The 27,873-nt window shown below is 41.9% G+C and overlaps 1 protein-coding gene across 5 annotated transcripts in view; it reads left to right on the forward strand.

Moving 5' to 3' along the window:
- The first annotated feature begins 139 nt into the window (after positions 1–139).
- Positions 140–27,873, forward strand: part of galnt7 (UDP-N-acetyl-alpha-D-galactosamine: polypeptide N-acetylgalactosaminyltransferase 7) — a 550,610-nt gene continuing 522,876 nt past the window's right edge. For all 5 annotated transcript variants that reach the window (XM_080415954.1, XM_080415955.1, XM_080415956.1 and 2 more), the window contains exons 1-7: positions 140–428; positions 6,402–6,513; positions 9,421–9,653; positions 11,005–11,090; positions 23,266–23,432; positions 24,168–24,298; positions 25,208–25,287. In XM_080415954.1, the coding sequence (XP_080272080.1) occupies positions 303–428; positions 6,402–6,513; positions 9,421–9,653; positions 11,005–11,090; positions 23,266–23,432; positions 24,168–24,298; positions 25,208–25,287 (935 nt within the window). In that variant the 5' untranslated portion in view covers positions 140–302. The remainder of the gene's footprint in view (positions 429–6,401; positions 6,514–9,420; positions 9,654–11,004; positions 11,091–23,265; positions 23,433–24,167; positions 24,299–25,207; positions 25,288–27,873) is intronic.

A 27,873-nucleotide genomic window follows, 5' to 3' on the forward strand; every position in this document is an offset into this window, starting at 1 on the left:
AAAATGTCAAGGAGCATCGCCTCTTATTTTGAAGTCCTCCAGTGGAAGTCACATCCACCCGGCTCCTGCCTGGTGTCCGGGGTCACTGACTGTGGGTGGGAACACTTCGAGGCGGTACACCCATCGATCCACTGTGTGTAGTAGTCTACCAGCCTGGGCAGCCTGTGTGTGCGCGCAAGCAAGCGTGTGTGTATGTGTGTGTGTCTGGGAGAGAGTGTGTGTGTGTGTATGTGTGTGTCAGATTAAACATAAAACACTCCAGATTGCTCCAGGACACACTTCACACGTCCTGATCCTCCAGCATGAGGCTGAAAGTGGGCTTTGTTTTACGCAGTTTGACGGTGATCGCCACATTCCTGGGTCTGGTGCTGCTGTGGAGCTCCCTGTCCCCCAGACCCGGCGAGGAGGACCCCTTTAAACACAAACCGGTGAGTGCTATGGATGGATCACCACTAGCCTTTGATCAAGACTTATCATAGATGTATTTGATCGAGTCTGACTTTTACTTTCGAAGATATACAAATGTCAAAATCGATAGAAAATACATATATGACTGGTTCCATGACTGTCATATCATGACAGTCATGGAACCACTTGTTCCGGGGTTTGAGAGTGTTTTTACATTTACAACCGGTACATCTACATAAACGTTCAGATTTCAAATATAAAGTGCTGACCCCACGGCCACGGATGTTACGAGTTAAAGCGCCCGGGTCTAAGTGCCCGTGTCTTCCGTATTGTTCAATAAAAAGCTTTTTAATCCGATTGGTGGCCATTTTCTCCGAATTTTATCCATATGCTTTCAACTACGCGCCCCTATCGGTTGGGAGGTGTAATGCATATATACACCAAATAAATAGAAATAGGAAATGGCCGCCGATCGGATTAAAATGCTTTTTATTGAACAATATGGATGCAACGGGTACTTATACCCGGGCGTTTTAACTTGCTACATCCGTGGCCGTGGGGTCAGCACTTTATATTTGAAATCTGAACGTTTATGTAGATGTACGGGTTATAAATGTAAAACGTTCTCAAACCAGGAACAAGTGCTTCCATGACGCGTGTGGTGGACGAGCGTCATGTTGAACCATGGCTAGTCTTGATCCAAGGCTAGATGGTCACCACCACCACCACACCGTCACATTCAAACTAACCTTTTCTTATGTTTCACCTATGTACCTGCATATGATCGATTTATCGATCAATCGTGTCGATATATCGTCGTCGATTGATCGATAAATCGATCATATGCTGCTGGTACATAGGCAAAAAGATTGATCCAGCAAATCTAAACTGTACATGTTGTTGTTCAGTTTTAGATGTAAAGTGGTATTTTTGGGGGTCTGGTGTACCCCCCAAACCCATCGAATATCGTTTGTATCAACATCATAACATATCGATTTTACTCGATGATGGATTATTGCCAAATGGATCAGATGGATGTGTGGAGAGTAAATGTGATCAGGTTGGACGGTGTGAGCTGTAGATGAGCTCTGATCATACCAAACACAACATTACAGATTCACTGTAATGATAGATCCCATTGTAGTTATTATGATCACATTATGATTAATTAGCTTCTCTGGATAAACAGAAGCAGGGTGGTTGTCATGGAGAAGTGGTGGGTATTCATCATTGGTGGAAAAAGTACTCAATCTTTTTTTTACTTGAGTAAAAGTATCAATACTATGCCATGTAGAAATGTTCTGTTAATAGTCCGGAATTCAAAATGCACTTGATTAAAAGTACACAAGTACTGGTATCAAAATGTACTTTTAAGTACCAAAAGTAAAAGTACTTATTATGCAGAATGTCTCACAAGTTTTTTATAAATGTATGAAATGTATACAAATCTTTTGAAACAGCAGATCTACAAGATCTACACGCCCATTGTGAGCTTCTAGCAGATCTATCTGCTATTTTCAAATGGCCGAAATGTATATAGGGCTGAATGTGGTTAATGTATGTTAACCACAGTTATTATCGCAGTTATGTAATAATAATCAACATCTACAAAGTAACTACTGTAGTAACTAAAGTTTTTAAATAATTGTAGGGGAGTAAAAGTGCAACATTTTGCCTCTGAGCTGTAGTGGAGGAGAAGTAATTCAAACATTTGAAATACTCCAGTGAAGAAAAAAAATACCTAAAAATTGTTCTTATAAGTACAGTACTTGAGTAAAGTACTTAGTTACTTTACACCACTGGTATCCATAGCCATTGAATGAGGAGATAAGGTTTTTCTTTCCCACTGAGATAAATATAATGTATATTAATAGTTAACTTAATGTTATCATGTGTGTATTTTAGTTGTTGTTAAGCAGCATTCACAGACTGTAACATCTCCAGGATTCATATCCGCATATGACGTCATCACAGCGCGTCAGCCGACATGGCTCGAGCCACCGCTGTTGCGTCGACATCGGTGGCCCTATCGAATTATGTGACCACTAGGGGGACAATTTTTTAAATAGTCTACTCTAGTGCAGTGGTTTTCAACCTTTTTCATGCCAAGGACCCCTAAATTGATATACACTTGGCCGCGGACCCCCACCTGAAAATATGTTGTGCCAGGGACCCCCAAAAGCAAATATTTGAGTTCAAAATGGTTGCCTTTTAAAAATATATATATTTAAAGATTTGCACACATTTTCAAGATTCTTTCAAAAACAGCAGATCTACAAGCTGGCGCAACGAGCTTGTATATTCTTTCGCTACGAGCTTGTATATTTTTTCTTTAGAGGTATAATTAAAAAGGTCTTACAAGTCCTTAAAATGTCACTTCACTGGCATCTGGGGGACCCTCCTGAATATTGTGGGGACCCCCAGTGGTGTAAAGTAACTAAGTACATTTACTCCAGTACTGTACCTAAGTAAAAACAAAATGGTATTTTTACTCTACTGGAGTATTTCCAAATTTCTGTACTTTTACTTCGACTCCACTACATCTCAGAGGCAATTATTGTACCTTTACTCCACTACAATTATTTGACAGCTTTAGTTACTAGTTACTTTGTAGATTTTGATTATTATTACAAAACATACATTAACCACTTCAGCCCTTTTACTTTTCGGCCATTTGAAAATAGCAGATCTACAAGCTCACCATGCGACGCATAGTGAGCTTGTAGATCTGCTATTTTCAGAAGATTATTATACATTTTATTTGAAAACTTGGGACACGGGACATTCTGCATTATGGGTTCTATTACTTTTGGTACTTTAAGTACATTTTGATACCAATACCTTTTGTACTTTTATGCAAAGTAAAGTTTTAATTCCGGACTGTTACTCGTAACAGAGTATTACTATTTCTACATTGCAGTATTGATACTTTTACTCGAGTAAAACATTTGAGTACTTTTCCCACCACTGCGGGACATAAATCTACAGGTCACGGTTGTGGGTGTAACACACGGATGCCACAGCAAACATGCATGGTGCCTGGTGGTGTTTGCTCAGTGTTTAACATAGTGTTGACACAGTACATAATGTAATGCAATGCTTTGTTATAATAGAGGTATAAATCACACTGTACTTCCACAGGCTATGTTTTCCGTGGTGCAGCTGTCAAATACTGATACTGTAAATGAGTCGAACTCTTCTTGAGTGTGGAAAATGGAACCAAATGAACCCGTAGCCTACAGGTCTATTTTGTTGCATTTATAGAGTTACAAATAGCCTAAAGTTTGTTTACACGTTATCGTTTCTATTAATGTGTTGGATGTTGGTGTTTATTTTCAGACATTTAACCCAGTGTGATCTTTTTTTCTTTTTTTTCCACTAACCCTTTCACATTTTATTCATTTTTCATGAACAAAACAACACACAAAACTAAAGACAAACAATAGACACATATGTTGCCAAACACCATCTTATATAATAATAAAGAAATTAAAAAAAGGCACAAGTGATGTTCTATGTTAAAAGGAGTACATAAACACTGTGTAACATATAGTGTACATGAGTATGTATGTCATGGGTTAAGCATCGTGTTAAGACCAAACATTATTATTTATTTGAAATAACCCTAGACCTCCCCAGTGTGATCTAATATGAGAGTGACGACACTAGCGTTGCCGTTGACTCCCATAGTTAGAATGCGGAGACGGAATGCGGAAATGCTCGTTCTATCTCAATGAGGAACTTCCAATGTTTGGAACTTACAGCCCATAGAGGCAGATGCGGTGCTAGGTCTCTACTAGGGTGGGGGCTTAGCCCCCCAGGCAACGGACACATGCACGTGCGCGCGCGAACATTTTCGGTTTCAGGGCGGATTTGGGTACCTTTTTCCACAATTTTTTGTTACTTTATTTCGGTTTTAGGGTTAGGGGTAGGGTTAGGTTAGGGTTATAGATATATAATTCTAAAAAATAAAAAATGAAAATCTTTTTATTTTCCTTTTCTTTTTATTTATTGGTGGCTTTGGATTAAACATTGGTGGCTATAGCCACCGAAGCCCCCGCGTAACGCCGCCCCTGCATAGAGGCCCGCTTTGCGATGAGATCAAAGTGTGTCGTAACACTCACTCTCTCTCTGGGTCTGATTTAACCACTTAAACCCTCAATACTTTGTAAACTTGACCTTTGGCTCTGTACTTGGTCTGCTCTTTTTTCCCCTCTTCACCAAACCTACTTTGCCGAAAATAGCCGATCTACAAGCTCTGCTATTTACGGCAAATTTCCCCCTCATAATAGGTATGCTAGTTTAATGTAAAAAAAGAAATATATATATATAATAATAAAAAATACAAAAAGATTTGGCCGCCCCCCTGTAGTAACTCTGAGGACCCCCTAGGGGCCCCGGACCCCCTGTTGAAGACCCCTACCTACTTAAATTAGGCAACCAGTAGTGGGCCACTGAGAACACTGGGTCGTGAGCTTGCAGATCAGTGGTTCTCAAACATATTTATGTCAAGGACCCCCAAAATGATATATATTTGTCTGGGGACCCCCATCTCAAAAATATTTTGTGCCAGCTACCTCCAGAGGCAGAGATTTAAAAGAGTTGCACAAAATGTTCACGATTTAAAACGAATAGGAGATCTACAAGCTCATAGCGTGGCACGAAGTGACACGCTATGAGCTTGTAGATCTTCTATTTTTGAATAGATTAAGTATAAAATATGTTTAAAGTGGTTCAAATGATTGTGACGCTGTATTACCGACTTCAGCTGGGGGTCCGCGGACCCCACTTTGAGAATCAATGTTGTAACGTAGATCAGTGGTTTTCAACCAGTGGTCCGGGGACCACCAGTGGTCCTTGAGGGAGTACCAGGGGGTCCCCAGCTAAATGAGTTAACATAGCGTCACAATCATTTTACACTTTGGCTATTCAAAAATAGCAGATCTACAAGCTCATAGCGCGTCCCAGAGTGCCGCGCTATGAGCTTGTAGATCTGCCATTTTTGAAAAAAACATTGAAAAAGTGTAGCATATCTTTGAACATTTATATTTTTTTTAAAGAGAAAATTAACTGATATATTTGCTTCTGGGGGTCCCTGGCACAAAACATTTTCAAATGGGGGTCCGCGGCCAAATGTATATCAATTTAGGGGTCCTTGGCATGAAAAAGCCACTAATGTAGATCACCTATTTTCCTGGTGTGACTAAGGGACTAAGTGTAAATCCTAAGTGTTTGAGTGAAGGAGCGCTTTTATTGACCCCCAACTTTTGAACTTTATCAAAATCCTGGTGGACATTTATTGTGTTTTACGATGGACTGTTTTTAACCAACATGTATGATGTGTGTGGGCGATCTGCTTCAACCAAAGGGAGTTCATTGAGCCTATGATCGCATGATTTGCAACCCATTAAGATTGGGTTGTGGTGTGGTAGTGTTAAATAGCTCTATATCCTGATAGTACTCGTTGCTATAGAGTGTTTGTTCAGTAAAAGGAGTCTCCCATGTCTCTCCAGCTCTTTATAAAACAGAAAATGCATTTTCAGTGCTCTCTCCTGATTGGCTTAAATGTTGTCACCTACCTGAACATGTACTATATTGTGTTTACTAAAGAGCTGGAGAGACCCCTGTGACCCAACACACACTCTGTAGCAACGATTACTAGCAGAATATACTACTTTAACCTATTTAACACAAAAACAAAAAAGTACCAAAAAATATCACTTACCCTACCTTTAAAAAAGACATTTCATAAATGAGATTAAAAAAAAAGAAGAAACAATTTTAGAGAATTAGTGAAAATAGCTGATCTGCAAGCTCACAACTCAGCTATTTTCACTAGTTTGGGTCCCGGGGAGACGTCACATTTCTGTTTTGGGTCTCGAGGTAAAAAAGTTTGTGAACCACTGCTCTAAATGCCACCGTGTCAGCCCTCATGTCCACTTTAAATTAAAGTGTCCCTTGTCTTGTCCCCCCCCCCCCCACCCCGCCTACAGGGTGACAGTCTGCTGCCAGGGAGGGACCCCGTGGACCAGTTTAAGCCGGTGGTCCCCTGGCCCCGTGTGGAAGGGGTGGAGGTGGACCTCAACTCCATCAGACTCAAACATGGTGAGAAGAACACGCGCAAATAAAAAAGGTTGTTGGGTTGAAACCTTGTATAGAAACCATTCCTTTTTTTACACATTGAGTGCCAAAAACGTTTTTAAAAAAAAAAGTATTCTTTTTTTTTCCTTCACAGCACCAGGAGATATCATTTTTCGAAGATTTAGACTCCAATCCACTTCCTGGTTAACTTATGACTTCAAAAGCCTGTATCTCGCCTCCTGTGTACATTTTTTTTTTATTATGTATTTTTGACTATTTTCGACTATTTTCAACTGGCTGCAACTATGGAACGGATTACCTAATGTTTTAATTTTTTTCCCCCAATTGTACGAGACCCCTGTGTGTGTAATGAGGGGATCACCGTGAGGACGGTGATCACTGAAAATATTTTGTGACTACTTGAAAAAGGTTCAAAAATGGTTAGAAATCCAGGCACTGTGAGTACCCTGTTTAAAAAAAACCCTGGCACTCAATGTGTTTACTCTCTGCCTGCCATAAATAAAAAACGTTTTTTTTGCTTAATTTTTTCCCGTTTTTCCGTTCTTCACAAAGAACCAGGAGATAACATTTTCCTAAAAGTTGCTGCTCCATTCACTTCAATGTTAAAAAATAAACGGAGAAATAAATATCATTTTTCCTATGTTTTACCATGTAAACTGCTGGCGGTTTTTGAGTACTATTTTTGAAAAACCCTGGCAGTTTTAAAATTGTGAAAATATCCAATCTACAAGCGACACGTTGTGAGCTTGGAGATCAGCTATTTCCACCATGTTTGTGCCGCACAATTGTGTGATGATGAAGTAGGGGATTCATTTAGAAAAAAAAGAACATGAAAAGGTTTCTGCAACAATATTGTATTTATTTATTTATTCATTTATAATTCATTAAGATATTTGTTCTAGCTTTTCTTTCTTTCTTTTAGTGACAGTCACAGTCAGTGCTGTGACCATGCATGACATTTTGGTTGCCATTTAATTGCCAGACAAATAATAGCGGATACATTATTTAATTGTGTTTTTTTGGCATTGGAATATTGGAACATCATACATACAACACTATGTTTCTGTTTTGGCCTATTAGCCATATTTTACTATTTTGAAAAACATACGGTAGTCCAACTAGCCAATCTACATCGGCACGTTGTGAGCTTGTAGATCGGCTATTTTAACTACTTTTAAAATGTTTTTTCAAAACAGTAAAAAATTGCAAAAAAGTTTAGGGATAAAGGGCTAAGGCGGCTATTTCCGGCAAATGTTCCCCCCAGAATAGGGACGCTAGGGTTCAAGTGGTTCATGTAAATAAAGAAGTTCCTATCACATAAAGATTTGGTACTAACCCTGAGGACCCCTATAGGGGTCCCGGACCCCCTGTTGGAAGAATAGACCCATGTATATAGGCAATAGAAGTGCTGTGTTGAAACACAAGCGGGTTCAAAAATTTCCTCTTCAGGGTGTGACTCATTTGCTTGGACAAACAACGTAGCGCAGCACTCGGTGCCGCGCTACGAGCTTGTAGATCTGCTATTTTTGAATAGCCAAAGAAATCTAAAATGATTCCCGGTCTTAACACATTAACCGCCAAGAACGTAGTCCTACGGTCCGTTAAATCCAACTGTTAAGCGCCGAGACCGTAGCCCTACGGTCCACGGTCTTTTCGCGCTAAAATTTTCCATGTGCACTTTCGGAATTTTTTTGATCCACTTCCGTTTCCGGTTTGATGACCGGAAACAGAATTATTTGGGATCCGGTTTTGACGATCACGTCCGCCCTCGTTCTACAGACGAAACTGAAACTCAATTCTCTTCCTGTAGTTTTTTCTCCTCGCATTTCACTGTTTAACGTAATCCGCTCTAACTACAACATGGATGCCCCGTTTGACACGTGATACAGTGAGATGTCGCCGATGTAAACAGACCGTGTACGGCTCAATCTTAAGGATTTTAACAAGATCTATGGCGACATGAAAAAAACAAAAAAACAACAATAACACCTTGGCACTGGTGAGTACATTATGAGATTAACCTCTGGCGGTCGATGTGTTAATGAGTTAAATCAGGGGTGATGCAACTTTGATGATGCAGAGGGCCACTATATTTCCACACTCACTCCAGACTGAGGGCCACATTGCATATACTGTCGGGCAGACACGTCTTGTCTCCGTATTTTAACTTTCTATGTCACACAAAAGTAGCAAAAATAGCCGATCTACAAGCTCAACACGCATTGCGACGCGTTTTGAGCTTATAGATCGGCTATTTTTGCTATTTTTGAATTGGAATCCTGAATCATTTTTTGCCAGTTTATTTTATTAGAATCCTGAAAAGCACAATTTGTATTTAATTTCAAATGCATTTAGTTATACTCATGTTAACTTTATGAACTTAAATACAAATACATTGGACATAAAAAAGCCAATAGAGTTGTAATACTAGTCATTATGCTACTAATACAGACTGAAGTCATTAAAGCGGGTCATGTTTGCATGTTTGTAATCATATCAGCTGAAATCAATAACATATCAGTATTCTGATATTAACCTGCAGGCCGCATTAAGTGAGGGTGGGGGCCACATGTGGCCCCCAGGCCACCAGTTGCCCATGTATGAGTTAAATCATTAACTCTTTCACTGCCAGACTTATTTCAGACTGTGTCGTCCCAGTGCCAGGAAAAAGGTGCATTTTTCCTCTGTTTGTTTTTTAACATTGAAGTGAATGGAGCAGCAATTTTTTGGAAAGCGTTATCTCCTAGTTCCTTTGAGATAAACCCAAAAAAATAAAAAATTTTTTTTTCATATTTTCGTCATTCCGTCATTGGCCATGATAGCCATAGAGCCATCGGACGGGAATTCCCGTCCGGGGCAGTCAAAGAGTTAATAAAACATTACTTTCTATGTCTTGTCCTGTGTCTCCAGGAAAGGCAGACCACCCCCACCAGCCCGTCCAGAACCCGGGCCAGCAGCAGGTGATGGCCCATCAGTACGTGACCTTCAAGCCCCACGCCAACCCCTACACCAACCCCACGCTGAAGCAAGGCGTCCTGGGAAACTTCGAGCCCCAGGAGCCCGAGCCTCCGGGGGTCCCCGGGGGTCCCGGGGAGGGGGCCAAGCCTTTCATCCTCGGGGTCGAGTACAAAGAGGCTGCCCAGGTAGGGGGGGGGGGGGGGGGGGCTGCCACGTATATCAATTATGTATCATGTGATAGTGCATCATTGATTGATTGTTCTATCGATTGCTTTCTTTTATTGATCAAACAATCGGAAAAAAAAATAAACTTACCCTGTTAATTGGTTTTATGTTTTATATTGTTGCTGTCGGGCAGGAACCTTGTATCTCCATTTTCATCATAGAGTGTGAAAATAGCAGATCAGTAAGCTCACAACGTTTTTGCGATTCACCGTGTTGTGAGCTTGTAGATTAGCTATTTTCACTATTTTATAAAAAATACAAATGAAGAAAGGATAAAGTACAAAAGTGATAAAGTCCACAACGTGTTTTTGTTCACTTCTTTCATCCCCCCCCCCCACTAATTTAATCATAGAATGTGTCATGTTGATTTAGCTAGTCTAAATCCATTGTATTTAGAATATTTTAGTAAAAGCTTCCCATCTATACATATCATGAATAATTAACTTGTATTTTTAGCATTTTATTTTGAAAGGATCACATAGACAGGAAGTGATGTATCTCGTTTACTTGACATGCATTTTGGAACAATTGTAAAATGTTTTTGACTGCTTAACTGTTTATTGAGAGTTTATTATTTTTGGACTATTTCAATTTGATCACATGGTCTCTGTCAGACAGAAACCTCATTATGTTCCAAAACTGTTACTTTTCACTCAGGATTCAAATTCAAAAACATCAAAAGCAGCATATTGTGGATCTGCTACTTTTGATGCTTTTGTGTGACGCTGTAGTATGAATGATCAAGTAGGGCAGGGGTCTTCAACGTTTGGCCCCCCATGGACCCCTTAGCTGAGAGAGAGATGAAGCACGGACCCCCCCCCCCCCCCCCACACTACATATTGTATAAAATTGTGTCTTAGATTAAAGGTTTTCATAGATGACAGCACTATCATCAGTGTTTCCCTCTGTACTTAGTCTGCTCCTTTTCCCCTCTATACACCAAACACCTCTTTGCCGAAAATAGCCGATCTACAAGCTCACAACGCCTCGCAGCGCGAGGCGTTGTGAGCTTGTAGATCTGCTATTTTCGGCTAATGTTCCCCTCAGAAAAGGATTAACCAGGACAAGTGGTTAATGTAATAAAAAAACATCCTTTCACACAAAGATTTGGCAGACCCCCTTTAGTAGCTCTGAGGACCCCCTAGGGGTCCCGGACCCCCTGTTGAAGACCCCAGAATGTTAATTTACGAAAAAACTCAAAAAGTAAAAATATGGAGATAAGAGGTTTCTACATATATTTGTAACGGTGGATGAAGTGTATTTATTAGTGTGAGTAACTCCTGTCCCCCTGTCTGTCTGTGTGCCCACCAGGCCACCATCAAGGAGTTTGGCTTCAACATGGTGGCCAGCGACATGATCTCATTGGACAGAAGCATCAACGACCTGCGACACGAAGAGTAAGTAACTAAGCTTTGTTCTGTTCAATTAACCTTTTGACCTTTTTAGGATCCAACTCCTCTGCCATAGATTTACTATATTTCCTCCATTGACAACGCGCCAGCGTAAACCCACGACCACGCGCATGTCGTGCAGGGAATGATTATCGTATACGTACCTCCAAAAAACAAACCTATAGAACACACCACTGGTCCCAGTTCAATTATTTATGATTATTTTGGGAGGTCGTGGCCTGAAAAGTTTGAGAACCACCGTTATAAATCCCTTTAAAACAAGACCGATACTATGATGTTAGGCACCCTGTACGCTCTGTACCTTCTAGTGATGTTAGGCACCCTGTACTCTCTGTACCTTCTAGTGATGTTAGGCACCCTGTACTCTCTGTACCTTCTAGTGATGTTAGGCACCCTGTACTCTCTGTACCTTCTAGTGATGTTAGACACCCTGTACGCTCTGTACCTTCTAGTGATGTTAGGCACCCTGTACGCTCTGTACCTTCTAGTGATGTTAGACACCCTGTACTCTCTGTACCTTCTAGTGATGTTAGGCACCCTGTACTCTCTGTACCTTCTAGTGATGTTAGGCACCCTGTACGCTCTGTACCTTCTAGTGATGTTAGACACCCTGTACTCTCTGTACCTTCTAGTGATGTTAGACACCCTGTACTCTCTGTACCTTCTAGTGATGTTAGACACCCTGTACTCTCTGTACCTTCTAGTGATGTTAGACACCCTGTACTCTCTGTACCTTCTAGTGATGTTAGACACCCTGTACTCTCTGTACCTTCTAGTGATGTTAGACACCCTGTACTCTCTGTACCTTCTAGTGATGTTAGGCACCCTGTACTCTCTGTACCTTCTAGTGATGTTAGACACCCTGTACTCTCTGTACCTTCTAGTGATGTTAGACACCCTGTACTCTCTGTACCTTCTAGTGATGTTAGACACCCTGTACTCTCTGTACCTTCTAGTGATGTTAGACACCCTGTACTCTCTGTACCTTCTAGTGATGTTAGACACCCTGTACTCTCTGTACCTTCTAGTGATGTTAGACACCCTGTACTCTCTGTACCTTCTAGTGATGTTAGACACCCTGTACTCTCTGTACCTTCTAGTGATGTTAGGCACCCTGTACTCTCTGTACCTTCTAGTGATGTGTAGCACCCTGTACTCTCTGTACCTTCTAGTGATGTGTAGCACCCTGTACTCTCTGTACCTTCTAGTGATGTTAGGCACCCTGTACTCTCTGTACCTTCTAGTGATGTGTAGCACCCTGTACTCTCTGTACCTTCTAGTGATGTGTAGCACCCTGTACTCTCTGTACCTTCTAGTGATGTTAGACACCCTGTACTCTCTGTACCTTCTAGTGATGTTAGACACCCTGTACTCTCTGTACCTTCTAGTGATGTTAGACACCCTGTACTCTCTGTACCTTCTAGTGATGTTAGACACCCTGTACTCTCTGTACCTTCTAGTGATGTGTAGCACCCTGTACTCTCTGTACCTTCTAGTGATGTTAGACACCCTGTACTCTCTGTACCTTCTAGTGATGTGTAGCACCCTGTACTCTCTGTACCTTCTAGTGATGTTAGACACCCTGTACTCTCTGTACCTTCTAGTGATGTTAGACACCCTGTACTCTCTGTACCTTCTAGTGATGTTAGGCACCCTGTACTCTCTGTACCTTCTAGTGATGTTAGGCACCCTGTACTCTCTGTACCTTCTAGTGATGTTAGACACCCTGTACTCTCTGTACCTTCTAGTGATGTGTAGCACCCTGTACTCTCTGTACCTTCTAGTGATGTTAGGCACCCTGTACTCTCTGTACCTTCTAGTGATGTGTAGCACCCTGTACTCTCTGTACCTTCTAGTGATGTTAGACACCCTGTACTCTCTGTACCTTCTAGTGATGTTAGGCACCCTGTACTCTCTGTACCTTCTAGTGATGTTAGGCACCCTGTACTCTCTGTACCTTCTAGTGATGTTAGGCACCCTGTACGCTCTGTACCTTCTAGTGATGTTAGGCACCCTGTACTCTCTGTACCTTCTAGTGATGTTAGGCACCCTGTACTCTCTGTACCTTCTAGTGATGTTAGGCACCCTGTACTCTCTGTACCTTCTAGTGATGTTAGGCACCCTGTACGCTCTGTACCTTCTAGTGATGTTAGGCACCCTGTACTCTCTGTACCTTCTAGTGATGTTAGGCACCCTGTACTCTCTGTACCTTCTAGTGATGTTAGGCACCCTGTACTCTCTGTACCTTCTAGTGATGTTAGGCACCCTGTACTCTCTGTACCTTCTAGTGATGTTAGACACCCTGTACGCTCTGTACCTTCTAGTGATGTTAGACACCCTGTACTCTCTGTACCTTCTAGTGATGTTAGGCACCCTGTACGCTCTGTACCTTCTAGTGATGTTAGGCACCCTGTACGCTCTGTACCTTCTAGTGATGTTAGGCACCCTGTACGCTCTGTACCTTCTAGTGATGTTAGGCACCCTGTACTCTCTGTACCTTCTAGTGATGTTAGGCACCCTGTACGCTCTGTACCTTCTAGTGATGTTAGGCACCCTGTACGCTCTGTACCTTCTAGTGATGTTAGGCACCCTGTACGCTCTGTACCTTCTAGTGATGTTAGGCACCCTGTACTCTCTGTACCTTCTAGTGATGTTAGGCACCCTGTACTCTCTGTACCTTCTAGTGATGTTAGGCACCCTGTACTCTCTGTACCTTCTAGTGATGTTAGGCACCCTGTACTCTCTGTACCTTCTAGTGATGCAGGGTCCCCACGGTCATGAAATTCCTGGAAATATTTTGAAATAGAAATTTAAAAAATCCAGTACTGGAAAAGGTTTGGAATTGATCTAAGGTCCTGGAATTTATCAAGGGTCCTGGAAAAAATATTTGGCTATGCATTGTTTTTGGCTATTGATTTTGTTAACACAAAACATTTTCATAAACATGTATAACATTACACGAAATATGTAACATAAGTAGTTTTTCGCCGAACGGGCTGTGTGATGGCAGCCTAATGTATGTCTCAATTGTGTTGCCCTAATTTTGCACGAAATTTTGAATGGAATTGTACCATTCTATGCTTTATTTTTGCTACACTGCCTATCTTTGGGCATTGTACATAGGAGTAAGAGACACATTATTGCGCTGAATGATTGTTATATAGGCCTGGAAATTGGGCTAAATATTCTGGAAAAGTTTTGGAAATTCATTGCTAAAAATGTGTGGGGACCCTGAGTGATGTGTAGCACCCTGTACTCTCTGTACCTTCTAGTGATGTTAGGCACCCTGTACTCTCTGTACCTTCTAGTGATGTTAGGCACCCTGTACTCTCTGTACCTTCTAGTGATGTTAGGCACCCTGTACTCTCTGTACCTTCTAGTGATGTTAGGCACCCTGTACTCTCTGTACCTTCTAGTGATGTTAGGCACCCTGTACTCTCTGTACCTTCTAGTGATGTTAGTCACCCTGTACTCTCTGTACCTTCTAGTGATGTTAGGCACCCTGTACTCTCTGTACCTTCTAGTGATGTTAGGCACCCTGTACTCTCTGTACCTTCTAGTGATGTTAGGCACCCTGTACTCTCTGTACCTTCTAGTGATGTTAGTCACCCTGTACGCTCTGTACCTTCTAGTGATGTTAGGCACCCTGTACTCTCTGTACCTTCTAGTGATGTTAGGCACCCTGTACTCTCTGTACCTTCTAGTGATGTTAGGCACCCTGTACTCTCTGTACCTTCTAGTGATGTTAGGCACCCTGTACTCTCTGTACCTTCTAGTGATGTTAGGCACCCTGTACTCTCTGTACCTTCTAGTGATGTTAGGCACCCTGTACTCTCTGTACCTTCTAGTGATGTTAGTCACCCTGTACTCTCTGTACCTTCTAGTGATGTTAGGCACCCTGTACTCTCTGTACCTTCTAGTGATGTTAGGCACCCTGTACTCTCTGTACCTTCTAGTGATGTTAGTCACCCTGTACTCTCTGTACCTTCTAGTGATGTTAGGCACCCTGTACTCTCTGTACCTTCTAGTGATGTTAGGCACCCTGTACGCTCTGTACCTTCTAGTGATGTTAGGCACCCTGTACGCTCTGTACCTTCTAGTGATGTTAGGCACCCTGTACTCTCTGTACCTTCTAGTGATGTTAGGCACCCTGTACTCTCTGTACCTTCTAGTGATGTTAGGCACCCTGTACTCTCTGTACCTTCTAGTGATGTGTAGCACCCTGTACGCTCTGTACCTTCTAGTGATGCGCAGGCCCGACCCGCAGGTCCTGCGGGTTTGAACCGCGGGGCGGGCCGACGGGTTATAGATTACGACGCAATTATCGCGGGCGTATGAAAAAAACCTCTCTCTCTCTCTCTATCTTAAAGACCACACCCCATTGGTTCTAATCTGTTCTTATGGGTACTGCTCCTCTGAGTGCAGCATTGCAAGTTGCTGCACCCTGTCTTCCACCCTGAGCCATTCCAGCCTGAAAGCATAGTGAGCCGGGGTTATATTAGGCCAGTAGTTGTTTTAGCCAGATGCTAGGTTCATTTGTTGACCTATAGCATCCTATAGTTTCTATAGTTGTACAGATTTTTTTTTATTTTATATTACACTGTTTAGACTCACGATAATAATACAGAATACAAAGCATTTGCATAAAAGTGTCTAAAAAAAGGAGGGTTTAAAAAACAATTACAAAAAAACAAGAAAGAAAAAGAAAACCTGAATAGCTAACCCAATGCTTTATTAAAAAGGAAAGCCTATAGTCCTCTCTTGAAAGTATGGACAGACTGTGGAGCTCTTAGCTGATATGATCCTAGATGACCATCTCTATGCATTTTAGGGCTGTCAGTTCTCCTCTATAATCCCATTCGAATTTCAATGCTTTATTATTTTAAAAATTCGAATATTTTCGAATATTTTATATAATTATATAAAATGATGTATAGTAGTACAATAATAAACACATACGTGCACACATACAAATGCTCTAATAACAGGCTAAACAAAATAGTGAAACCAACTATATTAGTTTATGGTTATGGTTATGGCTTTAATGCATATAGTTAGTTCATTTTCGGTTTTTTTGATAAGAGGAGAGAAATATTTGGCAACAACTTCTTACCGCACGTAAATAATGTCTGCATGTGTTCCTGCCTACAAGTGCCTGTGTTTGTGCCGCAATTTTAGCATTCGAATATTAGCAATTTTTTTCACATTCGAATTATTTTCGAATAGTGAAATAGGTTCTGACAGCCCTAAAGCATTTGATTTATCTCCTCGTGTTTACCTTGCTTACAGCAAGTCGCTCTGATTAAGAGTGTCTGCTAAATGGCATAAATTGAGTCCTGGCATCTTGGAGGTTTAGTAGCAGGTCCTACCAGTTTGATAATGACCTCTTTTCTATTGTGTCTCATGATGAGCGCTTTGGGCTCTTTTTGGAGCCAGCCTGCACAGCCATGCCTGTGTCAAGCAGTGTTGCCAGATTCTGTGAGAGAAACAAGCAACCAGGTCTAGGAAAACCAACCCAAAAGAATGGGGCCACATGAGCACTTTAACATATACATCAGCTATTTGAAAATAGCAGATCTACAAGCTCACAATGCGTCGCGATGCGACGCGTTGTGAGCTTGTAGATCGGCTATTTTCAAATAAAATTATAATAAGCAGATCTGGCAACCCTGTTGTCAAGGCTCTCTCTCACCATACCAGAGCTACACTATACTGTGTGGAATGTGGCTCTGCCGCTGTACCGTCATTTACACATGACATTTTAAGGTGTAGCTTATTATAGCCTACTGTCAGATAAGTGCTAGTTAACCCATTAAGACCTGAGGCCGATTCTTCAAATACTTTCTGAATTCTCACACTTTTTCCCCCCCAAAATTTTTCAAAAATAGCAGATGTACAAGCTCTCAGTGTGGAAATCATGATCAATCCTTTGAGTCAGCTGTGCCTCTCTTCTCATTAAAAACACGCACGCACACGCAGATTTGTATTTCTATACTTGTGAGGACAACAATATTTTAGGACGGCTTTGAAAATAGCTGTGGCGCGTTGTGAGCTTGTAGATCTGCAATTTATCCGGTGTGTGTGTGTGTGTGAGGTATAAAATGGGGGAAACTCTAACCCTAACCTCTAAATGCCTAACCCTAACCCTTTTATTTAGTAAAACAGCGTGTGTGTGTGTGTGGGCGAGTTGCTCTTAATTATTGGCTTATTTTTTTGGGGTGGTATTCCGGTTCTTTAAGGGCATGTTATCTAAATGGTTCTTTAAGGGCATGTTATCTAAATGGTTCTTTAAGGGCATGTCATCTAAATGGTTCTTTAAGGGCATGTTATCTAAATGGTTCTTTAAGGAGGGCTAAGTGTTATTTAAATGACGATCGGTTGCAGCCGCCAGATCGTCACACACCGTCCATTTTCCTGCTATGATTGGCAGGATACGACCCTTTGATAAATCGCGTGCCCCGTTGTTTCCTGGACTCGAATTTAAGCTGGTTTCTAGTAATACAAATGCACACAGGCACACATTTTCTCTCTCTCTCTCTCTCTCTCTCTCTCTCTCTCTCTCTGTCTCTCTCTCTCTCTCTCTCTCTCTCTCTCTCTCTCTCTGTCTCTCTCTCTCTCTCTCTCTCTCTCTCTCTCTCTCTCTCTCTCTAAAATCCGGTCTTTTGTTGTAATAAAATCCTCACACCTGACGCTGTCCGTCAGTTGGTCATGGGTGTGTCCTGTACACACAGACACTCCCACCACGCTGTTTGCTTTGTAACAGATGTGATGTGTACAGGTGTGTGTGTGTGTGTTCTACTAGCTCAGTGTTTCCCAACCCCGGCAATCTGACCTTTTTTTGGGCCGCGAGGATATGCTAGGTGTGTCAAATGAAAAATAAAGAAATCAACCCCCTCCCCCCCAGAACAATAGATGCGTCATGGGCTGCTGCTGCCTTAAGCCATGGCTCATCGTCCGTTGCGGACACACATCCAGTGAATCGACCCTCACACATATAAATGCAAATGTGTGTCTTTGTCTTCACGGGGCCATCACTGTACTCGCCTGGCAGGTACTCAGGGGTGAAAGTGGGTCGTAACGGGCCGATACGGCGGACCTGAACGTCGTACAATACCTGCGAAGAGGGGCTGTCCTGTCCCAAAAGCCCATGTTATAACCTGCCATGATGAATGTCCAGCAATAAAACACTACATAAGTGTTAGATTTTCTTATAAAGTGCTTCTAAATCGCTCCAGGGTGTTAGTGTGAACGTAATCCGTGTAGTTTGTGGTGTTTAATTACTCCACGGCTGAGATGACGTTGGCTGACTGGGGTAACCGAAAGTCTCGCCCCAAAGCACGCTACCCCCCATTTGTTTTCGCGGACCAGCGGTTCTTTTATTTGTTTTGCTGAGGATAAGGTTAGAAATAAGTTTAGGATTAGGCATAGTTTTACTCATGTTACGTTTAGGAATAAGGTTAGGTTTAGACATAGTTTACTGAGGTTACGTTTAGGAATACCAGGTGGGCGACTGTGTTTTTGGGCGAGTGTTTTGGTATCCGTCTGTAGTGGTCAACTGGGAGCTCCGTGTGTGCTTGAAATCCGTGTGTGCCGTGTGTGAAACAAGCTCAAGTTTCACACTAAGACGGTTGTATTGTGGCCTAATTTTTTATTTTATTTTTACAAATCTTTTTATTAAGTATTTTTCTAAAAAAGGACAAAGACACAAGTCTCTTTCCCCCTTTTTTTTCTTTTTAAAGTTATTTGTTGAGTGAGTGCTGTCATAAATGTGTGGATGTTGTGTTTTTAGAAGTATATTGGGTTTAGTACAAAGAAGTTTTACTCTGGGAAGGTGAAATCAGACTCCTCCAGTCAGCAGTGCACTGACCCAAGTTTATATATTTGTAGGCCAAAGACACATATTTTGTAGCAGCAATACATTTGTAGCCTGCCATATATATATATATTTTTTTTGTGATACGTTGTTTTTCCTACTCTGTATTTGTGTAATGATGATTTTGAACAGTTTGGTGCTATTTTATGTGTTTATGAATTGAATACAAGGACTTTCGTGAAATATCGTTGGTGAATTTTCATGCAATATATCGTGATATCGCAATATATCAATATTTTCACATATCGTGATATATCGTTGGTGAAATTTCTTGCAATATATATCGAATATCGTGATATCGCAATATATCGAACATCGTCGAATATCGTGATATATATTGTTATCGTGGGCCTAATATCGTGATATATATCGTATCGTGAGGTACCCATATCGTCCCACCCCTAGTATATATATTGTAGGTCGGATATTTTTGCTACTTTTGAATTGTAATCCAGAATTTGTTTGTGCAATTTTTTTCATTGGAATCATACTTTTGTGTGACATAGAATGGCGGAAAAAAGTTAAAATGCGGCGAGACAGTATATGCAATGTGTCCCGCTGGAGTGAGTGTGGAAATATAGTGGCCCTCTGCATCATCAAAGTTGCATCACCCCTGCCGTACAGCCTGCTCTCGCACGCAAAGGGCCAGTGTTAGTAGAGTGACTGTATCTATCCGAGATGTCACTACCTCAACCAGTCTGTGCACATACCACACACACACACACACACACGCACACGCACACGCACACACACACAGAGCTGGTTCCCAACCTGCTCTCCATTCTGCATAATGAGTACTTTGACATTGGTAGTTCTAATGCCAATACTGGAGTACTTCTTTTGCTCAAGTAAAAGTTTGCTCAAGTAAAAATGCTGGTGACTTAGAGCAGTAGAGTATTTTGACATTGATTGAAATCGGAAAATACTTTTTTCACCCCGGCATGTAATCTACACACACACACACACACGCACACACACACACACACACACACACACACACACACACACACACACACACACACACACACACGCACAACGCTAGTGCGCTACATACCTCTCAGAATGTTGCTTAGGTTTGTTTTTCCTCAAACTGCTTAACGTTGTCACACCATCTCTGGCCTTCATCCAACCAGCAGGTTCCTGTTTGACACGTAGCTCCTAAACGGTTTGACACGTATCTGTATGTGCCACCATGTTCACTCACACCGTGATGACGTTAGTAGAGTTGTTCCCATACTGACACAACATCGTCGGAAAAGCTGCCGATATGGGTCTAAAACAGGGGTCTTCAACAGGGGGTCCGGGGCCCCTAGGGGGTCCTCAGAGTTGCTGTATCGATGTGGCACCATTAGGAGAGATAACAGGCAAACGTTGATCAAAATAACAAATCTTTAATTACGTAATGCAGATTTTAACAGTAATTTAACTCTTGAGAGCGTTAAATGAAACCAAATGGACCCTTACGGGTCCATTTGGTTTCATTTAACGCTCTCAAGAGTTAAAGATCTATAAGGGTCCATTTGGTTACCATTTTGTTATCTCCATCATTTAGCTGGGGGGACCTCCTGGAACCCCCTCAAGGACCACTGGTGGTCCCCGGACCGCTGGTTGAGAACCACCGTGGTAATGAAACATGGTAGGCCAAGGACCCCCTAGCTGAGAGAGAGATGAAGCAGGGACCCCCTAGCTGAGAGAGAGATGAAGCAGGGACCCCCTACTCTATATTGTATAAAATTGTGTTTCAGATAAACTTTTGCTGCTCTTTCTTTCTCTACACACCTTTAACTCTTTGCCAAAACTAGCAGATCTACAAGCTCACAACGCCTCGCGCTGCGAGGCGTTGTGAGCTTGTAGATCTGCTAGTTTTGGCTAAAGTTCTCCTCAGAAAAGGGATGCTAGGGTTCAAGTGGTTAATGTAAAAAAAGAGAAAAGATCACACAAAGATTTGGGGGACCCCCTGTAGTAACTCTGAGGACCCCCTAGGGGTCCCGGACCAACCGTTGAAGACCCCTGCGGTAGGCATCGGAATCAGACAACTTTATTGTATCAGCATCACAGGGTTAAAGGTGTAAATAAAGAAGTGAAAGTCCTTTTTGTTCAAGCTCAGTTTTGTTGTTTTCAGGAGGAGAAAAGAAAAAAGAGGGTGGGGGGGGGGGGGGCAGGGAGAGCAAGGAGACTGTGTGTGTGTGTGTGTGTGTGTGTGTGTGTGTGTGTGTGTGTGTGTGTGTGTGTGTTCAGCCCGGACCCGTTCGTTGCCCCCCGGGACGGTTTTGTCAAATAATTGTATTGTTTATAAAGTAGGATAAAGTAGGACGTGGCCATGCAAAATGGTGGTGCTGTCCCGTGGATTTTAGAGGTGCAAGATATTGTTTTTTTTAAACCGATACCGATAACTTCCTGCTTCTCAAGAGCGATACCGACAACCGATAAATACAAATATATATACATATATTAAAAATCATAAATATATTGAATCTGTAGTATTAGCACACCTTATGGTAAGACATACTACAAGTGGGCAAAGGTGGATTTAACATAGCTTTGACCTAACCAAATACAGTATATCATGACATCATCATTTTACTTATACTGTGCTTGTTACATTCTTCTTGAAAAGTAATGCAGATATCATAACAGCAGCCAGTGTGGTATAAACTGAAACAAAAAATAATACAAGAACCAACGATTTGGATGTTACAGTCTGTTTGAATCATAATGCAGATTTATGACTGCAGCCAGTTGTACATACAAGCTAGATTTATACAGCGGGTCGCGTGTCGAAAATAGCAGATCTACAAGCTCACAATGCCTTGCGTCCGCGACGCATTGTGAGCTTGTCGATCTGCCATTTTCGGTGCGCGACACCGGCGTACAACACGTGCAGTGCCGGTGTCGGGTTACTATAGTAACGTGACGGCGCGCTGTCAATGAACAGAGATGATGAGAAGACTGTCTTTCTGCTCCCGTGCACCTGTCTCACTCTCTCCTGTCTCACTCTCTCACTGACCAAACTAGTTTACTACGAAGAATTGTAAAACAGATCACTTCCATAATGGAAGTTCTTAACACATTGACCGCCAGAGGTTAATCTCATAATGTACTCACCAGTGCCAACGTTTTATTGTTGTTTTTTGTTTTTTTCACGTCGCCATAGACGTCGTTAAAATCCTTAAGATTGAGCTGTGCACTGTTTGTAAACATCGCGGACATCTCCCTGCGTCTACCAGTCCAAACCACGTGTCAAACGGGGCATCCATGTTTGAGTTAGAACGGTTTATGTTAAACAGTGATCAGCGAGGAGAAAAACTACAATCGAAGAAAATGGCGTTTCAGTGTAGACTTTAGAATGGGAGCCGGCGTGATCGTCAAAACCGGATCCCAAATAATTCTGTTTCCGGTGGTGTTACAATGAAATGTGCCGTACCGGAAAATTGAAAAAAAAAAAAATCGAAAAAAAGGAAAAAGCACCACAGCCCGTAGGCTACGGGATCGGCGCTTAAGCGTTGGATTTAACGGCCCGTAGAACTACGGGCCCGGCGGTCAATGTGTTAATGGATATTATTTTTCAGGACTAAGATAACAGGCTCGCTAGGAGATGAAGTGAAGTTGAAGCAGAGAAGCAGTTTGGCAAAACACACCCATCCAACTTTTCTTTTTTTTTTACAGACACTGCCTTTTTTTTTTACAAGATAATAAAATAATAAACAATGGCGCTGCGAGATAATCACCCTCCCGGACCGTCCTCGCCCCCGGCCCTTCCTCCCCTCCTTCCTAACTAACTCACTAATGCTCGTGGGTAGCGAACTCACATTTCAAATTGCATTCATTGACTGACTGGTGGTGATATAAACATACCTGACACAAGTTTTAAATATCTAGATTTGACAGCAACACGAACTAAGTGCATGACCTGGTGAGACCGCGGGACATGCATCCCAGCGTTGTCAAGCTTGCAATGCTCATCGGGGATCTGCAGAAACTAACGATTTGTAAAATATTCGCGGTAAAAAAATATTTTACCGCGAATTATTTTTATATTTTTCTCTGTTGTTGGTGACAACTCTAGTGCGTCCCATGGACGCCACGACGGTGTCATGAATGCGTCCTTTCTCAATATTGTGCGTCAGCGACGCAGGACGCAGGCCTATGAGCATCTCTGCTAAGCCCAATTTTGGGGGAGCGAGGTCAGTTGATCTTCTGGTGATGTTGATCTCCGTGTGTGTGTGTGTGTGTGTGTGTGTGTGTGTGTGTGTGTGTGTGTGTGTGTGCGTGTGTGTGTGTGTATAGGTGTAAGTACTGGCAGTATGACGACAGGTTGCTGACCTCCAGTGTGATCATAGTGTTTCATAATGAAGGCTGGTCCACTCTGATGAGGACCGTCCACAGTGTCATCAAGAGGACCCCCAGGAGGTACCTGGCCGAGGTGGTCATGATCGACGACTTCAGCAACAAAGGTATCTCTATGACACTTTGTTCATCTATAGGGGGTCTTCAACCTTTATTTTTTTCATCTGTGTCAAGGGAACGCATCTGTGTCATTTTAAGATGTCTTCTGCTATTCAAAAATAGCAGATCTACAAGCTCATAGCGCGGCACTCGGTGCCGCGCTATGAGCTTATAGATCTGCTATTTAAAAAAAAAAATCTTGACAATTTGTGCAAATCTTTAAATATACATTTTTTAAAGCGAACATTTGTAAAATGTTGTTCCAGCGACCCCCCCAGAAGCAAAGATTCGAAAGATTCGTTGCAAATGTTCGCTTAAAAATATATATATATTCAAAGATTTGCACTAATTTTCAAGATTAAAAAAAAAGTAGCAGATCTACAACTTAAGCACTCGGTGCCGCACTTTGAGCTTGTATATCTGCTATTTTTGAATAGCCCAAGAAATCAAAAAATGACACAAACATGCGTTCCCGGTTTTAATGGGTTAATATATTGGATTATTTTTAGACATTATTAACCCTCAATACTTGACCCATCAAGTTTTTTTCCCCTCTACACCAAACCTCTTGAGTCTTCACCAATGAAATAGCAGATGTACAGATATATCTATTTTCTGTGAATGCTCCACCCAGAATAGGGATGTTAGGGTTTGGTTTCGTTACGTACATTTGTACACTCTTGTACCAACTGTGTGTGTGTGTGTGTTGTGTGTGTTGTGTGTGTGTGTGTGTGTGTGTGCAGCTCATCTGAAGGAGCGTTTGGACGACTATGTGAAACAGTGGAACGGTCTGGTTCAAGTCTACAGAAATGAAAAGAGAGAAGGACTCATCCAGGCTAGAAGTATAGGAGCTAGGAAGGCTACCAAAGGACAGGTATAGTATTACTACTATTAATGTTACTATTACTGCTGCTAGTATTACTGCTGCTAGTATTACTGCTACTACTACTATTAACACATCGGGTGCCAAACACGGTCTGAACCGTGTTTTCACAGAGTAGCGCTTCGGTGCCGAACTCGGTCTGAACAGTGTTTTCAGTCGCTTTTGTTTTTTTTCTTTTTTTTCCACACGGGAGGGGCTGGAGCAGCTCTGAAATCACCCACGGTGACTCTGAGAAGGAAGGGCCTTATAGATCACCGTGCCAAAAAACATGGCTCCCATCTGCTTCCGTTCTATCTCCTTCTCTAAAACCCCTATAACTCAGAAACTTTTGGGGAAAACGACTCATTTTGTATGTGCGATCGCTGCGCCATTGTGACCCGCGTGAAAGATGTTATCGTTCCAGGCGTTAGCCAGGACCATCGTGCAAAATGCACGCATGCTTTGTTTCACATGGATTGCTCGTCTTGGAGTCTACAGCTTAAACAGCGCCGCGCAGCTCAACGGTGAGATGTCTGGCACCGAACGTAATCTGTTATTATAAAATTCTGGCACCGAATGTGTTAATACTACTACTATTACTACAACTAAAAGAAAGTTGTCTTTTCTCTTCATAATCAATAAGAGAATAAATGAATAAATGCAGTATATTTTTTAACCCTTTTGAGACCTGAGGCCCATTCTACAAATGCCTTTTAAATGAGTAGTTCTAAAACTTTCTTTTAATAAAAAAAATGTTCAACATTTTTCAAACACTTTTGAGATTTTTCAAAAATGTTCAAAAATAGCAGATCTGCTATTTTTGAATAGTCAACGCTAAAATCTAAAATGACATGCTTGTGTGTGTGTGTGTGTGTGTGTGTGTGTGTGTGTGTGTGTGTGTGTGTGTGTGTGTGCACACAGGTTCTCATATACCTAGATGCACACTGTGAGGTTGGGGTGAACTGGTATCCTCCGTTGGTCGCCCCGATATCAAAAGACAGGTAATACAGTACTTATACTCTATACAGCAATGCAGTACATATACTCTATACAGCAATACAGTACATATACTCTATACAGTAATACAGTACATATACTCTATACAGTAATACAGTACATATACTCTATACAGTAATACAGTACTTATACTCTATACAGTACTAAAAAAAATAGCAGATCAACAAGCTCATAGCTATGAGCTTGTTGATCTGCTATTTTTGAATAGCCCAAAGTATAAAATAATGGATAAAGGGGTTAAAATGATTGTGACGCTTTATTAACACATTTTGCTGGGGACCCCCTGGTATCCCTCCAAGGACCCCCTGGGGGTCCCCGGACCCCACTTTGAGAACCAATGCTATAAAGGGCTTCTCTGGTCTTTCTGACCCTTCAAAGCAGCTTCACCGTGTCCTTCACATTCACACACACACACACACACACACACACACACACACACACACACACACACACACACACACACACACACACACACACACACACACACACACACACACACACACACACACACACACACACACAGTGTCTTGCTCAAGGACACTTCGACCAACAGGACCCCGAACAGGAATCGAACCGGGAAGCTTTCCCATTCCCAAGACGTTGCCGCTCCGCCTCCAGTGAGAGCCGCTGCTGTGTCTATAACATGTGGGACACTATACCGCCACTTAAAGGGATATTTCACTTTCAAAAAAACTTTGGGTCATTTATCTTCTACTCAGGCTTTTGTGAGCCCCCCAGACCATTTTTAAGTTGCTTGATTCATTATTTAGATATTCATTTTTATCAGACACGATTACTTTTTTCATTTATTTTTTTAAAATAAAAAATAAAAAAAACGATAAAAAAATAAAATAAAATAAATAAAAAAAGTTATAAAAAAAACACGGCCCCCTCACGTATTAGGAGGGCAGGGTGAGTCACCAGAACCAAGGACGGGTGTTTTTGATGAATCTAACATGTTAAAAATGGAGTTTGAAGTTATAATGGGTTTGTATAGGAAGGGGGCGTGTCTGATAACATTTATATTAAATATCTAAATAATGAATCAAGCAACTTAAAAACAGCCTGGGTAGATGATAAAATGACCCAAAGTTTTTTTTAAAGTGAAATATCCCTTTAAGCCCTAGAGCAGTGATTCCCTAGCCTGGTAAACCCTCCCTCCGGAAATCTCATTTGTAATTTATTTCAGGAGTGAGTCTGGCATGATCGCCCATTCGGCATTTTGGCTGTGGGCTGGAGTTGGGCGGGAGTAATACCGTTGACTGACAACCCCTTCAGCCAATGATCGTTGTTCCCCTTCAGCCAGTGCATTTTTACCACCTCCAGACTAATGTGACGCAACGGGACTTTTGAGACGGCCATGCCCAAAATATGTTGCCTTATTCGGATACATGCGTGTCACTGCCCGCCCCTGCCGGTTCTCTGAATTTTTATTTTTTAAATAGGCTCTGATTAATTGACCACATATATGAAGTTAAACAACTAAATTCTATCCAAACGATATCTTAAAAGTCAATTCCGTGCCTCAAAAAAGAAGTTTGAGAGCGTTTTGTAGAAAACACTGCGGTCAAAAAAGATGGCTGCCGTTCGTTTTTGGTCGGCTGCACTCAGGCTGCACTCAGGCTGCACTCAGGCTGCACTCAGGCTGCACTCGGCTCCATTCGGGCTCACTCGAACTCGCCACCTGATTGGCCAACGTTCGCTGTCAATCACAGAACGATGAGCGACGACGCTGATAGGCTCGTCCATTCGGTGAACGGGCTAGAAAGCCTTCAGGCCAGACTCCTTCCTGAAATCGAATGGAAATGAGATTTTCTGGAGGGAGGGGCTTTACCAGGGCTAGTGATTCCCAACCTGTGGGGTGGGGGCCCTCTGCTGGGCCGTGAGGATATTGCACCACTAGGATTGTATTGATAATATAACAATAATGATAATAATAATATATGGTTGCTGTCGGGCAGAAACCTCTTATCTCCATATTCTGACTTTTAACGCCCTACTTGATCACACTACAGCGTCACACAAGAGCATCAAAAGTAGCAGATCTACAATCGACGCGTTTTGAGCTTGTAGATCTGCTACTTTTGCCGTTTTGGAATTTGAATCCTGATAAGTAACAGTTTTGGACATACCGGTATGAGGTTTCCACCCGACAGACCATATGTAAAAAGTAAAGGTATTCTCTTGTTTAAAACCTCATTGTGACAGCAGCGATAATAAGGAACTTAAAGTGTTATGTGTTAGTTCCATCTATCCATGATTGATCATTAAAATAAACATGCTCTGGAAAGGCAATCAGACGGACGGACAACCTAAGACATCTGTCATATCGCCGTCCGTTGCCATTGACATGTTACAAATATTGGCCGGATATATATCTGTCAATCTGATATATTGGACCATCTCTGAAGCAGAGTGACAGAGTTTCATGCACTACTGTAGTATCTCTGGTCTCACTGTTGCACCCGTCCCCCCCCCCCATGCACGTATCGCGATATCACCAAATATTGTCATATTGTATATCTCTATCTATATCTCTATTGTCTTTTAGTTCTCTTCTCCACTAGATC

Source organism: Gymnoscopelus braueri (assembly GCF_963280865.1).
Source record: "Gymnoscopelus braueri genome assembly, chromosome: 2".
Lineage (NCBI taxonomy): Eukaryota > Metazoa > Chordata > Actinopteri > Myctophiformes > Myctophidae > Gymnoscopelus > Gymnoscopelus braueri.